At 40.9% G+C, this 15,938-nt stretch overlaps 1 protein-coding gene across 2 annotated transcripts in view; it reads left to right on the plus strand.

Annotated features, from left to right (window-relative positions):
- The window catches only part of ZFYVE9 (zinc finger FYVE-type containing 9), a 49,077-nt gene that overhangs the window by 28,179 nt on the left and 4,960 nt on the right, over nt 1–15,938 (plus strand). For both annotated transcript variants that reach the window (XM_015870564.2, XM_015870563.2), the window contains exons 7-16: nt 205–374; nt 1,106–1,229; nt 2,849–2,971; nt 3,831–3,986; nt 9,620–9,844; nt 11,225–11,307; nt 12,040–12,144; nt 13,831–13,981; nt 15,280–15,360; nt 15,661–15,823. In XM_015870564.2, the coding sequence (XP_015726050.1) occupies nt 205–374; nt 1,106–1,229; nt 2,849–2,971; nt 3,831–3,986; nt 9,620–9,844; nt 11,225–11,307; nt 12,040–12,144; nt 13,831–13,981; nt 15,280–15,360; nt 15,661–15,823 (1,381 nt within the window). The remainder of the gene's footprint in view (nt 1–204; nt 375–1,105; nt 1,230–2,848; nt 2,972–3,830; nt 3,987–9,619; nt 9,845–11,224; nt 11,308–12,039; nt 12,145–13,830; nt 13,982–15,279; nt 15,361–15,660; nt 15,824–15,938) is intronic.

Here is a 15,938-nt window from a genome sequence, read left to right on the forward strand (position 1 = left end):
GAGAATATCTGCGCTTCATCTGCTCTGAGTTTTCTAGCTAATGCCAGTGTGGGATTCCTGCCCTTGCTGGAGGCATAAGGTTTTTAAGGACACGTAAACCATTCTCAGCAGATGAGTGTTTAGTTTATATGTGATGCTTCCATAGAGAGTCAGAGTTGCTGTGAGATGTTAAATACTGTTTTGTTTTGTTTTTTCTCTCTCTAGTGGCTCAACCAAGAGAACAAAGACGTGTTTGGTTTGCAGATGGGATATTACCCAATGGAGAGGTTGCTGATGCATCAAAGCTGACAGTAGCTGGAACAACTTCTACAGGAACCTTAGCAGTATCACACGATCCAGCAAAGCCCGTAACCAACAACGCTTTATCAGCAGAAGTAAGTAAACAATATGCTAGTAACCATTCAAAACACCAGGCTTAATTTAGTCCTATGTGTTAGTAGTTCCTGTGACTTCAGGAGCTTGTCTTCGTGTGTTATATAGCAAGTGTCCTTGCTTAATTCCGTGCTTGCAGAGTGCTGAAGCAAATGTGTATTTTGGCCTAAAATCTTATGAGATGGAGTGTTTAAAGGATTGCTCAGAGTTTATGTGCTAGGTGCCTTCCCAAGGCTCGAGCTGTACAGGCTGCATATGAAGCACATTTATGTAACGTGTGTTTTAAAAAAGCTGAGTCATTATCAGCAAGGGTTTATATCAATTGTCATAGCACAGAATGGAAAAGTGTTTTGCGTAAGACTTCTCATAAAATGATTTATGCATGAAAATGCAGATGGGATCTAACAATATTAAGTGCGCCATGCCCCATGTGAACGGCAGTGGGACTTTTCACCAAGTTCAAATGGGCATGGCTATGTTTGTATGTACTTTTACAAAGGAAATTGGTATGTGTGGTGCTGGAGGAGGGAGGTGCAGTCTCTGAGCAGGCTTTTTAATAAAAGTTCACACATAAGAGTTGTCATTGTAATCTGTTTTTAAAGAGACAGATTACTTGGTGCTTCTGTTTCTGCAGCAGACATAAAGTCCTTCACCTGGATATAGGTAATCTCATTAGGTAGCTCTTAATTCTCTCCTGTAATAATTGTCTTTTCTTACTGTTTGCTCCTTATAGACTGATAATGCTTCTGTATTCTCGGGAAGTATAACTCAGGTTGGCAGTCCTGTTGGCAGTGCAATGAATTTAATTCCTGAAGATGGGCTTCCTCCGATTCTTATCTCCACTGGAGTAAAAGGAGGTGAGGGGATAAGCTGGTAGTAAGCTTTTATGTTTAACAGTTGCAATTAACTCAATTGTTACTACATTTATTTTAAAAGTAAGATGCTGTCTATATGGAGAGCATTTGAAGAAATGCACAGCAAGTACTTCTGTCCAAATGTCATGACACTCATTTGCAATATTGATCCCTACTAGCAAGCAGAAGAACCCCATTTTGCAATGAAATTATAATAAGTAAAACACAAAGCAAAAAGAAAATTAGCCCATATTTCTGGACTGGAGTTCATTTCTTCACTAATCGGGCTGTTGGGAATATTTTGCACAGAGATGCATTTTAATTAGCCTTCTGAATATTCATGCTTCCCTTATCTGTAATTCTCTTGTGGCATCTGCTTGTCTGAGGCATCACAGAGTGCTGAATGCAATGTCACCATTGCCCATCTTGGCCTGCATTGACAGTTGTAGTAATTGTGGCACCCCATTCTGAAGCATCCAAATGTAGGTGGAATGTATATTTGTTTAGCTGACTGCTGCTTTCTGCTGTCTAATTCATGATATCCTTTAAAATATGTTTCTGAGATAAATTTATTTCTTAATCTTTGATTTCTTTTTTCTGCATTCCTATTAAATATTTTGCTGCTGTAGTGCATTTCTAACATTAAGCCAGAAGAGACCCATGACTGTAGGATATTACCAGAACCAAAATGTGAGCAGCATTTCATTTCCAAACAAATCTGTCCCATCCTGTGTCAGCTGTTCAAGTGGGTACCTGATTGTTCAGTTCCTTCTGCAAAGAAGAGTGAAATGACAATATGGTTTTCAATTTCCATAAAGATGACCTCATGTAAATTGCGTTTTGTATGCTAAATTGATTTTGTTTCATATACTGTCATGTACTGGATTTTTTTCTTTGCAGTATTTTACCTTCCGTATTCTATTTCTATTAAAAAACATTCCCAAATCATTTTTATATTATAAAACAAATATTACCTTTCCTGTTAGAATTATCAAGAAAGAAAGGTAACACAGTTCTCTGTAACTGCTTTTTGTTGATTTAAATACAGAGAAGATTATAATCACACAGAAGAGAAATTTTAATTTACTAGTCTTAACAGTCTAATGGGAGAGAGAAACTACAGGCATCTTTGGAATTTTGAGTTGGAATCCATTTTACAGTGAAGTGAAATTGTCTGCAGTCTGTGAAGAACATTGTTTTATATGGGTATATATTGTTATGTTCCCATTAGCTAATGCACTGAGAATACGAGTTCTGTGACGTAGGGATAGACTGCGTGTTGTGCTTGTAGTCCAGGACTGATGCTCCTGTGCTTTGCTGTGGCGTAAATAACAATTGCTGTCTTCTTTGGCACCATGGCACAATTGCATTTGATTTCCCTTTTCTCCTCCAGCTGATACAAAAAAAATAAAATAAAATCCAAACCTGATTTATAAAACAAACCGTACTTAAGGATGCACAGGGGTGATGTGTGTAAATGTTACTCAAACTGAAAACAGTCAGATCATAATATATAAGTATCAAAAAGCAAAAAACAACCCATCAGAATCAGAGTTATCAGAGTTTAATATACTTTATGAGTAAGTGAAGGATTTCACTGTGTGTTCTCTTGTTCCTTATAGATTATGCCGTAGAAGAGAGACCCTCTCAAATCTCTGTCATGCAGCAGCTGGAGGACGGTGGCCCTGACCCTCTTGTATTTGTTTTAAATGCTAATTTGTTGTCCATGGTAAAGATTGTAAATTGTAAGTCTATGCTTTTTTTAATTAATAAGGCTTGGTATAGGGGGGAAATTTGTATGTGTTATTGTAGCAGCAGCAGCATTTTTACTTGATGAGATAGGCCCAGTGTACGCAGAATGAAAACTTTGTACTTAACCACATTAATTCAAATTATATAAGGATTCTGTCCAGTGCTTTGAACATTGATGAAGATTTTTTTTCCCCCTGAAAACATAAACTGGATTGATAGAACCACCATTCTCAGTTTTGTAGTGAGGTGTCTCCTTTCTGACTTGATAGGATGAAATATTCTATTGCTCGCTCTTCCTGAGTTGTCTATAAATCTTTAAGCATCTCTTGAACATTACATTTATATGCTTGTATTTAAGTGGAAAAATGTTATTCCTAGTAACTTACTATCTTCTACAAATGAATTTTGATTCTTGTGTCGTCATTAATGTTCACATAGAGCAGAAGAGCAGTGATTCAGTGATCCATCTCAAGAGAGAGATTGCTCTCTGAAACTTGTTTAGCTGTCAGGATCACAATGTGCACAGCAAACAGCCTGGTCTTTTCTCAACTTCCTTTATTCCCATTTACATCCTGTCCTTGAATTTGGACACAGAAGCTGCTAAAAGTCTGCTCTGGAGAGCTTATCTCAAAAATCTGACTGGGTGTTGTACTACTCTGGCTGTTCCTTGGTTGCAAACTGCACGTTATTGAGCTGGTTTTGGTATGGATGTGATGCTAATTTGTTCCTGTGACAGACATCATAACCAAATATGCTGTAAAACTGATGTTGGAACGGTTTTTCTGTAGTGAAATTTAGGCATATTTTGTGAAATCTTGATTTTCTTTTCTGATATATTTTTACATTTTGCAGATGTGAACAGGAAGTGCTGGTGTTTCACTACAAAAGGAATGCATGCAGTGGGACAGTCTGAGATAGTCATTCTCCTGCAGTGTTTGCCTGATGAGAAGTGTTTACCCAAGGATATCTTTAACCATTTTGTGCAACTTTATCGGGATGCCTTAGCAGGTAGGAATGCTGTCTGGCTCTTAAAAATGATTTCAGTGGATCAGAAACACTCATTTCTGTCACTTAGAAAAATGTCTAGTTTTGTATGAGATAATATAAAAAATAAAGATCAAAGCTGATAGGGGTATCTGACTTATGATTGGTTAGTAGCATTCACTGTTAGGTTCATCTTATCAAACAAAAGTGTGAGTGGGGTGCTGCTGACATGGGAACTGCATTGAAGATCACCCAGCTGTCCTCTGGGAGCCAGCACATGGGAAGTTTGGCCTATTAAGGCTTTACATTGGCTATTACAGGAATAGAGGAGGAAGACTCTCCCTGTTTGGTTCCTCTATTATTATATATCCACTTGGACCTTGTAGAAATTTCCCCTGAATTTTGCATTTTAGTGTCTCAGTCACAAGGTTGTGTGATGTAAACCCATATATGTTTTATATGTGCTGAGTAAATAGTCTTCTGCTCATAACTGTTGATTGCACCTTATAATTCAAAAATTGTTGCATGGGGAGGAAGAACTTTTATTTGGTTTCTCTGATGCAAAAATAAAACTAGTTTTCCAGAGGTGAAATTGCATCACATTTAGGTCATATGCTGACAGTACATTTCTGAACGGTTCTGCGTGTTAAGTGAAGTGCTGTGCAGTGACAGAATCCAGTGCTTTAACAAAATAATGAGAAAGCTCTTTGTCTCCTGAAATGTCTTTACTCAACAGAGGTCGTCTTGTCCAGAGAGGTTACCAGGTTCAGAATGTGCTGTTATTGCATGGCATAATGGATTTAACATACACTGGAAACAAGTAACTTTCCAAACCTTGCTCCATTGACAGTGCTTTATCTTCTAATGATGGTGTTATTCAGAGGGAGATGGTTAGAAAATGCTTTGAGCGCTTTGAAGCAGTTGGGTACATTAATACGGAGCTGCCAGATCCACCCTGAGCACCTGAGCTCCTTGGTGGGAAATGGTGAATGCCACTGTCACTTTTGTAATGAAAAGGCAAATATGGAACTGCTTGAAGAGCAAATGGCATCTTGATGGTTGTGGATGTTTTATCCCAAGCATAGTTTTACGTTTGCTTTTTTTCCACTTAGCCTGGTTTTATTTAAGTAAGCTGGTAACTAAAACATAAGATCCATTGAGAAGTCTTAAGGGTACTGTGAGCAGAGACCAGCTTAACATTGCACCTGTTGCCAGTAGGAGTAAGTTCTTTCCAAATTACATGCTGATATTTTTCAATACAAAGATGCTCAGTATAATCAGAACTTTGAATTTTCATTTCAATAACGGCATCTGCTACAGGTGTGTGGTGTGATTAAGTTAAATCCACAATCCTGTATTTTCTGTGTCTCTTTGTGGACCTTTGTGTAAAGCTGACTGGGTTTGTGTTGGTTTATGTGCTTGTTTGCTCTTGAAGAAAACCCATCTGGCAAGATCGATCCCAGGTGAGTCCTGCTTTGCATTTCTTGCTGCTGGAATAGGATATTTGAATGCTCAGGATGTTGGCATGGTGTTAGATACTTGGCAGATCTTGTCTGTTACTGGTGATGGTGGAATGAGGTCAGAAGGATGCAGCTGTTTCTCCTCCAAGTGTGCTTTCTCTGAGATGAGATGTTAGTACTGAACAGTACGGAGTATCTATCAGGAATTTAACCTCAACAGTTTTTGGTAAAACATTGAGGTGGCTTCATCATACACTGAGTGCAATAGAGGAACACAAGAATACCTTTATTCTTTACCTTTTCTGGTATAAACTATTGTACTTGAACCCAGAAGGGACTGTCAAGCTGCTGGGAGGAAGGCACTTAAGCAAGGAATTAAAACACAGTATGGATTGTTTCTGAAAGTAAAGCCACATCAGTGGGTAAAGCTTGTTTGTTTTAAAGGAATTTGTAGAGCTGCTTGGGATTAAGGATATATACAGGGTAACCCAATATAGCTGGGGAAGGAATAAAAGCTTTCTGTAGAGCTGCTTTAGATGCATTGTGCAGATTTATGGTCCTTCCTAAATAGTTTTAATTGTCTGATGTAATGTGCTAGAATTTAATATAAGAGAAGGCACCTTTCTCTTCACTTTCTATTCACAGTTACTTCTTTAGAAAGGAAGTTGTCATATTTTGTAAACTAAATATGTTTTTGAGGAGGGGTAGCTTTTTCTGAGGGTTCTTCTGACAGCTGCACTTTCTGTACAAGCTTCTGAAATACAGTTGTGTGCTCCTAATGTGTGGCGGTGCAGTGGGCTGGTTTGACCTTGTCACACTGGTAATAGCTCCCCTTTATTTAAGGTAGCAGTATGACAGGTTTAAGTGCTTTGTGTCCACATAAATAAAAAGCGAATGGGAATTTACTGAGAAAAGTAAGTATGTGTTAACTTATCAGTGGGGCCTTCACTTGGAGCTGCCTTCAGAGATGTGACATGAATGGCAGACAGCCCTCAGACAGAGTAGAAATACTTGTAGAAGAAGCCCAGGGTGGCTTTTTCATTTGGATTTGCTGGGTGAAAAGGGCACTTCCTTGATTCTTCCCATGCTTTACTCAGAGCAAGCTGTTGCATGTTCTCATGAATAGTGACTTGCAGCAAAACTGCCTAATCACAATAGTTTGTCCTCTTGTTGTAACATCTTGGAGCTTATACTGTGAGACACTTGTTTCGGTAGGAATAATGGGTAGTGCTGTGTTTGTGGTAGCAAAGTGCTGAACAGTGGAGAGTCAGATTTCACTCTGAGGGTTTTTTCATATTGCTCTTAGCTGAAAAACTTGTTAAGGCATCTCAAGCCTTCAGTACTGCTGTGAGTATTGAAACGCCATCTCCTGACACAGAAAAAAATAAGTAGTCGTCCCCTGCTGCAGCACTTGGCATCAGTCACAACTAGAAATGTCTGACTGCTTTGTCATCCCATTGGACAATATCTCATGTCATGAAGTATATGGTATTCTCCTGGAATCACAGAATGCTTTGGATTGGGACCTTAAAGTCCAGCCAGTTCCAGCCCCAAGCAGGGTTGCACCGCACAGAGCAGGCAGCCCAACCTGGGCTTCTACACCTCCAGGGATGGGGAACCTGCAGTTTGCCTGGTCAGTCTGTGCCAGTGCCTCCCCACACTTTGAATAAAGAATTCCCTCCTAACATCTAACTTCAGTCTCCCCTGTTTTTGGTTTGAACCCATTCCCTCTGGTTCTGTTGCTATCAGACCATTTTGAAGGGCTGTCACTGTCCTGTTCATAATTTCCTTTTAAGTACTGATTATTCTGGTCATGTTGTTTGGAACCAAGAACATCATCAACTAATTTTACTATCAGGTCTGTAGCTTCTGTTTCGATAAGAACATATGGGAAGGGAAAAAAAGGAAATATAAATGAAGAGGAAATTACTGAGGGTAGGTGGGAACTGCAAAAGCAAACGACTTGAGATAGAAAGGTGCCAGAAGCTATTTTTGATCAGAGAAAATCTTTCGTGAACATGAGTTGATACATTAGGTTGCACTTGTACCAACTGCAGCATCTTGCTGGTATTAGCAGAGTAGTCACTGTGCAGGCTGCAGTGTCACAGCACAGGCTGACAGAAATGCATTTGCAGATGGGCAGGGGCAGCACTTCTCAGAAGCCGACAACATTTGCTGTAGCTTTATTAATCGTGTTAGTTTTTCAGATTAATGAATGACTGCTTTACATTACGGCTGAGCATTGCAGAGGTTGTAACCGCTGCCAGAGTTTTGGAATTTGGAATCCATGTTGATGGTGTCAGCTCTGGGCTGAGTGTATCCATCAAATTAAAACTCAGCTACTTGGGGTAGCAGCAAGCCAGGAGTGAGCCTGACCCTGGCAAAGAGGTGCCTGTGCTGCTGAAGCCTGATTTATTTAGTTGCATTTACACGTGTCAATGTGCTGTTTTTAGGCTGTTCTGAGTTACAGAATTTAAGCAGGCTTAACTTCATCATCATTTTTCTCTTCTGAGGATGTCATAGTTACATTTCTGTGACCTGTCTTTTTGCTCAAGATGCAGCGTTTGTGTGTCTGTCTCAGCATGTCTAAGAGGGAGAAACTGCTGATGTGTGCATGTTGAAGAAGCAGGACAGCACCTCTCCCTTCTCTGCCTTAAATACAGATGCTCTATTATGAAGCAGGGGAGGAAGGAGCAGAACCTCCTACCTAGCAGTCCCTCTGCCTACATGCATGGAAAGCCTGGGGTTTTTGTAGAGGCCCACAAGTCTGGACGGGAGCCCCGGGCCCACGCAGTTCCTTAGGAATAGTGTGATCAAATGATCAACCACACCACGCTCCCTCAGCTTACTTTTGTTTTTCTTTGAGAGCAAATCAGCACTATTTACATTCACATCTTCCCATGGAGAATTGTGATCAGCTCTTCTGGTTATTTGCGTGCTGTTGGAATTACACTGTGATTCTTTGCCACGATGCTAAACATTGCGTTGGATGCTATAATAAACTTTAAGATCTATTCGGTCATTCCAGCATAAACATTTTTGGAATTTAAGAGCATCAAAGAAGAAAAATTGGAGTGAAAATTAGTGGTTCTTCTCCCCTGTGCTTGTCTCAGTTGCGTTTTACATAAAAATACACTAATTAAATAAATACTCTTATGTGCAATTCTTAAAGTGACCCAGATCTTCCATATGACAGAGAGACTCTCTGGTGGTTTGCCTAAATGAAAGGACAGCCCGCGGGCATCCAGCATCTCACTGTGCGTGCACCTCCTCAGCTCAGCTGGCTCTGAAAATTTGGTTCAATCAGCAGCAGCTTCTGCAGCTGAAATCTCTTGAGTGTCTGGGAGGCACCAAACAGGCTTTCACTGAGCACTTCTGTGGTGCCAGCAGAAAGGTGCAGGCAGCGATACTGTCCTGAACTGCCCTTCTGCTCCTCAGCTGTCCTTGGGATGTATCACCCCCTCCATTTCACCTCTCAGACTAGTTGAAACAGGCAGATCTTCATGAAACAGGCAGAGGACAGGAATGGTCAAAGCACTTCACTGTTCTTTCCCCACCCTCCACCCATTTTTTAATTTCTTTTTAAATTGATTTTAATTCACTGAGTCATTTTTAAGAGCCATGAAGATGTTGCTGAATCACACCAACCTCAGTTGGTTGCAAAATAGAATGTATGCTCCTTTCTTAAACAAAATACGTGCCAAGATATTGCTGTTTTCCTTGGAAAACTGGTAGGCATTGCATATATTTTACAATGTAATTGTATGCATTTATGGCTGAAAAGGAGGAGAAAAAGGAGAGGCAGGTGAGGGCATTAACACTGTATGTACTGTCCTGTTAACATTTACAAGCGTGGCTCAGTCTGGAGCAGAAATGATGGTATTTGTGCATGTTTTCTTACAAATCTGTATTTCTGCCAGTGATAGTGAGCAACTCTGTTGCCACCAGAGCTGGATCCAGCAGGGAGGTGCCATGGCTTTGGTTCCTTCAGTCTGTGCATTATTCCATAATAGATTTCACCGTTTTACCCTAAGGAACCTGGGCCTCTGTGTGCAGCAAATAGTTTCTTGTGTGATTAATGGGCAATAATGCTTTATGAAGCAAAGTTGTGTGTTTTTTTTTTCCTCCATCCTGTAGAACTCTTATTCTTGATATAGCTCTCAATCTAGTGATGTAACGAGCATTTTTAATTCATAGGTAATGTTGTTGGCAACCTGGGACACTCCTTTTTCAGCCAGAGCTTTCTGGGAAGCAAAGAACACGGAGGGTTCTTGTACGTTGCAGCTACGTATCAGTCCCTGCAGGACCTGGTGCTCCCAACCCCACCCTACTTGTTTGGCATCCTCATTCAGAAATGGGAGACGCCCTGGGCTAAAGTGTTCCCCATTCGGCTGATGCTGAGACTTGGAGCTGAATACAGACGTAAGTAATGTGTGTTCTTCTAGCTGCAATTATTCCTGTAGGATAATGTATTCTGGTTTAGAGCACACACACACACCCAGCCCTGAACTGCTACCTGCCAAAGCAGTGTGAATTTCAGCAGGCAGGTAAAAGTTATCATCACTGGTGTTCCATACCCATACTGCATCCAGGTAACAGCACGGCAGCCCTGAGGTCTTGTTATGACCTACAGCCTTTTTCAAACTGTAATAGATTGAGTTTTTGTGGAAACAGATCTAATTCTGAGCAACTGTCGTTCACTTGGTGACCTGAAAAGGAGAACTGTGCAGAACAGGTCTGATTTAGCTGGTGTAGTTACATCAAAGGCTCTCATTTGTCCTGTTATGTTCTTTCCAAGCTGAAAAAGAGTGTTTGCCTTTAATTTTGTAAAAAAAAACCAACACAACCTGTGCTTATTATGCAGAGAACACACGCACAGGGCAGCTGATGTGGCAGCTTGTTTGGAAATTTGTGTTGCCACTAATAAAAACAAGTCTGGAGAGAACATTTCAGCTAAATAGTCTTAACAGCTAGAACGGGATAAAGTCTTCACAACACATTGATGATCACTGGAGGCTGCTGGAAGTTTGTCCACCATGACAGGCCAGGAGTTCGCTGTCCTGGTTGTCTGCTGCTTTAATTGGCATGACCCCACTTCTTGTTGCATCAGGATGCTGTATTTGAGTAGGTCAGCAGTGCGGTGCTTGTGCAGGAGTTGTGGTACTTTCCAGATGCCTCATTGTACAGATCTGTAGTTCATAAGGAAATCATGATCGAACCTGTAGAGCATTTTGCAGCTCCTTGTGACTGCATTAGAAGCTGTGCAGATGTGTGGCACTTTGGTGAGTGGTTGCTTGAGGATAGTTTAGGAAACTTCCTTCATGTTTGTGTTTAGCAACCACTGATGTTGTGTATGACTGCGTGAGTCATATTTCAGGCTCAGTTATCACTTCTGCTGCAACGTAATGTAATGGAGCCACATCCATACACTGCACATTGAATTGCATCGGATGTTGTACAAGCATGGCTAAGTCAGCCAAGGAATGCAGATATTTCACATGGTTGTCATACTGTAAATATCCCTTTAATTCTCTTTTACATACTTCTATAGAGAATTTGCCACGCTTTAATGAGGTTATGGAAACAGAAAATAAAATAATCTCAGTGTTGTCACTTGAATGTCACATATGTCAGCAACAAGCTGAAGGCTTTAGTGTGCTGTAGTGATGAGAGACAGGATGACCATAAAAAAGGGAGAAGCCATTTCCAAGAAGCATCTTGAGGTGATTGCATTTGAGTCTGTTTTTTCAGAATCTCAGTATATAAATTGAATATGACTTTTTCTGTTTTATCTTATCCTAGTTTATCCATGCCCGCTTTTTAGTGTCAGATTTCGTAAACCTTTGTTTGGAGAGACCGGACACACCATTATGAACCTCCTTGCTGTAAGTGCTGAGTCTGTTTCCATGTTCCATTGATGTGCATCAGTCAGTGTGAGCAGGACTGGGCTCCTGTTGCTCATAGTAGTTGCTTATGCCTAGATGAATGGTGGGCATTTGGGTGAATTGCCTGACACTTCTGGTATTGGCTGTCAGCCTGTGACAGCATGTGACCTGGAGAGGCTCCCAAAACAACACCCCCACCTTGGCCAATGGAGGATGGTTGGATCTGGCCGTAAGTGCAGCAATTGCTTTGATCACTTCCTCGGCGGTGCTGGGTTGTCACAGTGTTTATCTGCAGCGCTGTGATTATACAGAGCTTCAACTGAAATGAACTTGCTGGCTTTTCCAACATTGCTGATATTTTCAGTATTGAAAATTCTTTAATGTGTGACTCCATGTTATTGCTGGAAAAGCTAAATATCCAGTAATGTAACAGAACATGGAGAACAAATTTTCTTATACACAGTGATGGCGTTCAAGGCTGGAGAATATTAATGTTGATGTAAGAAAATGAGTGGAGTAACAGTGTGTAACAGACGTGATGATGTTCTTTCATTGGTGTACTTTGATTATGTAGGTTACAAGCTGTGATGTTTCCCTCCCTCCCTGCTTTTCAAGTTACTGATTACAGTTATTGTTATGAGGCAGCTGATTGGTCACTAGGACAGTTACGAAACCTGCTGTGTTAATGATGAGGAACGTGCATAACTTCTAAACACTTGTTTTAATTGCCAGGATTTCAGAAATTATCAGTACACGCTGCCAGTGGTCCAAGGTTTAGTAGTTGATATGGAAGTCAGAAAAACCAGCATCAAAATTCCCAGCAACAGATACAATGAGGTAATGCTTAAAAGAAATGTATTTGTTTGCCGTTTCTTTGTGGTTGAAAGATCTGGGGTCTAAAGGAATTTTATTCTTATCACTGTCACTGGGGAAAACTGCCTCAAAATCAGTCAGTACATTCATGATGCTTATTTTGAGAGCGAGCGTTGATGGCTCCACAGGAAGAATGCAGTTCTGTTTAGTGTTAATAAAACAGGAAAGGCTATTTCTGCACTTTTTTAATTTGAGTTTTAAGTATTGTGAAGAATAGAAAGCATTAGAGGATTGCAAACACCATTTTGACTTGAGCAGGTGAGTTGACAAACCTGACACTTGGGGTGAACTAGGAGGTAAAAGTTCATTAGCTTTCCACTCCTGTGTTGTACAGCTGTGCCTGATGTTTACAGGTTGCTCTGGATCAGTTCTGCATTGTGCTCAGGTTCTCTTTGCAGCGTAAAGCAAGGGCCGGGCTTTTTAAAGGAAGAAAGTGTTATTTATGTAACCTTATTGCCTGCGACTCAGCTGAAAGGTTGAAATAGCAGAGATTTTTCATCCGAGTGTACTTTGAATTAAGATGAATTAGGCCACAAGACCTTCCCTTTTTCTCTGTGCAAAGCAGTATTTCATTAGAAAAGACCGTCACTCAAACTGTCTTGAAAATGAAGAACTCGTTCTAAATCTCATGCATGGATTAAATGTGGAAAATTCAGACTGTAATTAACAAATTCAATATTCATAGACATTTCTCTGTTAAATTTATAGCTTTTCTTCAAGATGATTTTACTTTTCTAGGCCTTCTAGTGATACTCAGTTGCAAATCCTTCCAGGGAGGGTATCACTGTTAATAAGTTGCCCTGTTAGAAGATACTGTGGCCATGTCCTGTTGTTTCTTCCCATGCTGAAGGCAACTACAGGGCTCCATAGAGGTGCTGTTGAGCTCAATTCTTGTTTCTGGAACATGCCATGATAAATAGATAATGAACTACACTGTTGTCTGATGCAGAGTCTTAATTAAGTTTCCTCCCTAAACATTACACCTGTGCATGTTTGTCAACAGCGAGCATCAGCTGATGTTCTGACACTCTAATTAAGGTATTATATTAGACTTAAAAGGATAAATGTGATGTGCAGGGCGTGCTTGCTTATCAGGTACAGGAAGCAGAGGATTGGACTGTGAGAGCTCTTAGGAGATGTCAGCATTTTCCTTCTCTCTGAGGTGTAATTTAATCACTCGACCCTCTTTCCCCTCTTTTTTTCTTTAAATCAAATACATCATTTTTAGTTTTGAAACAAGTTCCAGGACAGGTGACTCCTCAGTGTTTGTTTCAGATAAAAAATCTCATCGTCAGAAACAAAATGGGGATCATTGGCTCTAGTAGCGTCAACTAACCAGATATTTCCTCCCAATATTTTACTAATATTTTTTTCCCTTGGATGTTTTATAAAACAGCCACTTTGTAGGTCATCTGTCCTTCCTACCAGTTATCCTAATTACTTGAGAGGTGACACTAAAGCATCTAGATTAAATGAGAGCTGAACTGTCTTTTCAAGTGCAGGTTATGGTTCTGAGTACTGGAGTCTGTCTGACATGAGACTGCAAGCACTCTTAATTTTCACTGTCTGAATGAACCGTTCCAAGAATAACCCTTACATGGTATTGCTTGACAAACAGGGTAAGAATGGCATAAACCTTTTTGTTTGCAGATGATGAAAGCCATGAACAAATCCAACGAGCATGTTCTAGCAGGGGGAGCGTGCTTCAATGAGAAAGCAGACTCGCATCTGGTGTGCGTTCAGAATGATGATGGGAATTACCAGACGCAGGCCATCAGCATCCACAATCAGTCGAGGAAGGGTGAGACTGGGGCTCGTGAGGCCATTGGATCACGGTTCTCTGTATAACTTCTGTTTTGCTGTTGTTCTTACAGTGATGCCACACGTTGCTTGGTGAATCTGTCAGGATTGGGCTTGTCTGTATTTCACTGTTTCTGCTCTAGTTCAGAGAAAATCATCTGACTGTTGGCCTTCCTGAGTGGGCAGCTTTGTGAGTTAGGTTTGGACACGCAGAGTAGCGTGTTGCGCTGCTCTCTGCCTTTACCCCCCCCAGCACAGTAAGGCATCCAGGGGCACGCTGCTGTTTGTGTCCTGTGTGCAGCCCTCATCACACTTCCTAGGTCAGTAGTGCTGTTCTGAATTAGTCTGAGAGGCATTCTGGCAGCTTCATAGACCAAGCAGACACAAAATGAAGCATATTACAGCTTGCTCCCTTGTAAATGTGGTAATACTGTTTGCACAGTGCAGCTTGGGACATGCACATTTCCAGAAGTGCTGTGACTGCCTTACACAACTTCTGTATATGAAAAATGACAGCAGTCTTTGGCCTTGTTGGAGACTAGAGGTGGGAGTGTTGTTGCCTGTGCTTGCCCTGTAGGCTGTGCAAAAGGAGGAAGATGGGTTTAGTAGGAGGGGGGAGATGTGAACAGAAATAAACAACAGCAGCAGTGTTTAAATAACGTAGCTTCAAAGATGTGTTCGCCTCTGTCAGATCATCTCATTTCCAGGCTTTACCTGGCAGAGACATTTACACTATCACCAAATGAGAAGAAGCAAGATACAGGCCAGCTTTTGTTTTCCAAGTATCCCCATATGCATTGAGTGTACTGACATGGGACATCACTTCAGGACTGCTGGTTTTATCTGGGTGTGGTTTGTTTTACACATGGGATGAATAGAGGGACTTCCAGCGAGTATTCTGTGATGCTTGGTGGTCCTTTAAGAGAATTTTATTCTAAATGAGCTGGCTGTTTTTCCACTGGTTGGTGTTAGTGTGAGCTATAAGCAGATCACAGTCTTTTGCTGCCTGTGTGAGAACTTTTAGGGTGATGTAATTGGTTACCCTAAATTAACAGTTTTGAAACTTAAAGGCATTACTGGGGAGAGCGATGAAATACCGGCATTTAGGCTGATAAAACAGCTGTCCAGAAGGTGGCTGGATGATTTGCCTTTCTATGTCCAAGCATGTAAAGCACTGAGCAGCACTTGTTCTGATTTCTGTTAATCGCCTCTTTGGGTGATGGAGCTGTTGTACCTGATTGTTGTGTGAGGCATTGTCTTGATGAAAGCCTCACTAAATCACTCTGGTTGTTGTTGCAGTGACTGGTGCCAGCTTCTTTGTGTTCAGTGGAGCTTTAAAATCCTCGTCAGGCTACCTTGCCAAATCCAGTATAGTAGAAGGTAAGAACTGAACTGCTTGCTTCATATGTGCTGCTTCCCCCTTAGCACTGCTCAGCTAAGCCCTGAGCATTTGAATGAAGCTGCTGGTTCAGCTTCATCTTACTTAGGAAAAAACCCCACCCGTTGTGCTTTTTGTTCCATCTTTTAGGGATCAGAGGGTTCAGGAATGGGCTTGTGTAGTGTCAGAATGGATTTCCAACATGTTTCAGTGTTGCTTACAAGAGGAAGGATGTTTTTCTGTTCTATACTGTCTGCTCATTGTGATTTATTTTGGCTTATGAGGATTTCTTGGTTCCCCAGATGGAGTAATGGTCCAGATAACTGCAGAGAACATGGACTCTCTGAGGCAGGCCTTGAGAGAGATGAAAGACTTCACCATCACCTGTGGCAAAGTAGATGCTGAAGATCCTCAGGAACACGTTCACATTCAGTGGGTAGAAGATGATAAAAACTTCAATAAGGGGTAAGCAAGACATTATGTGACTGAATTTGTTAAAAATTTGAATGGATTTGATTTTATAAGGTGACTGGACTAAGTGTGAATTATAAGCTTATACCTCTACTTTGAGTGATAAGAT

Source organism: Coturnix japonica, chromosome 8 (assembly GCF_001577835.2).
Source record: "Coturnix japonica isolate 7356 chromosome 8, Coturnix japonica 2.1, whole genome shotgun sequence".
In the NCBI taxonomy this organism is placed as follows: domain Eukaryota; kingdom Metazoa; phylum Chordata; class Aves; order Galliformes; family Phasianidae; genus Coturnix; species Coturnix japonica.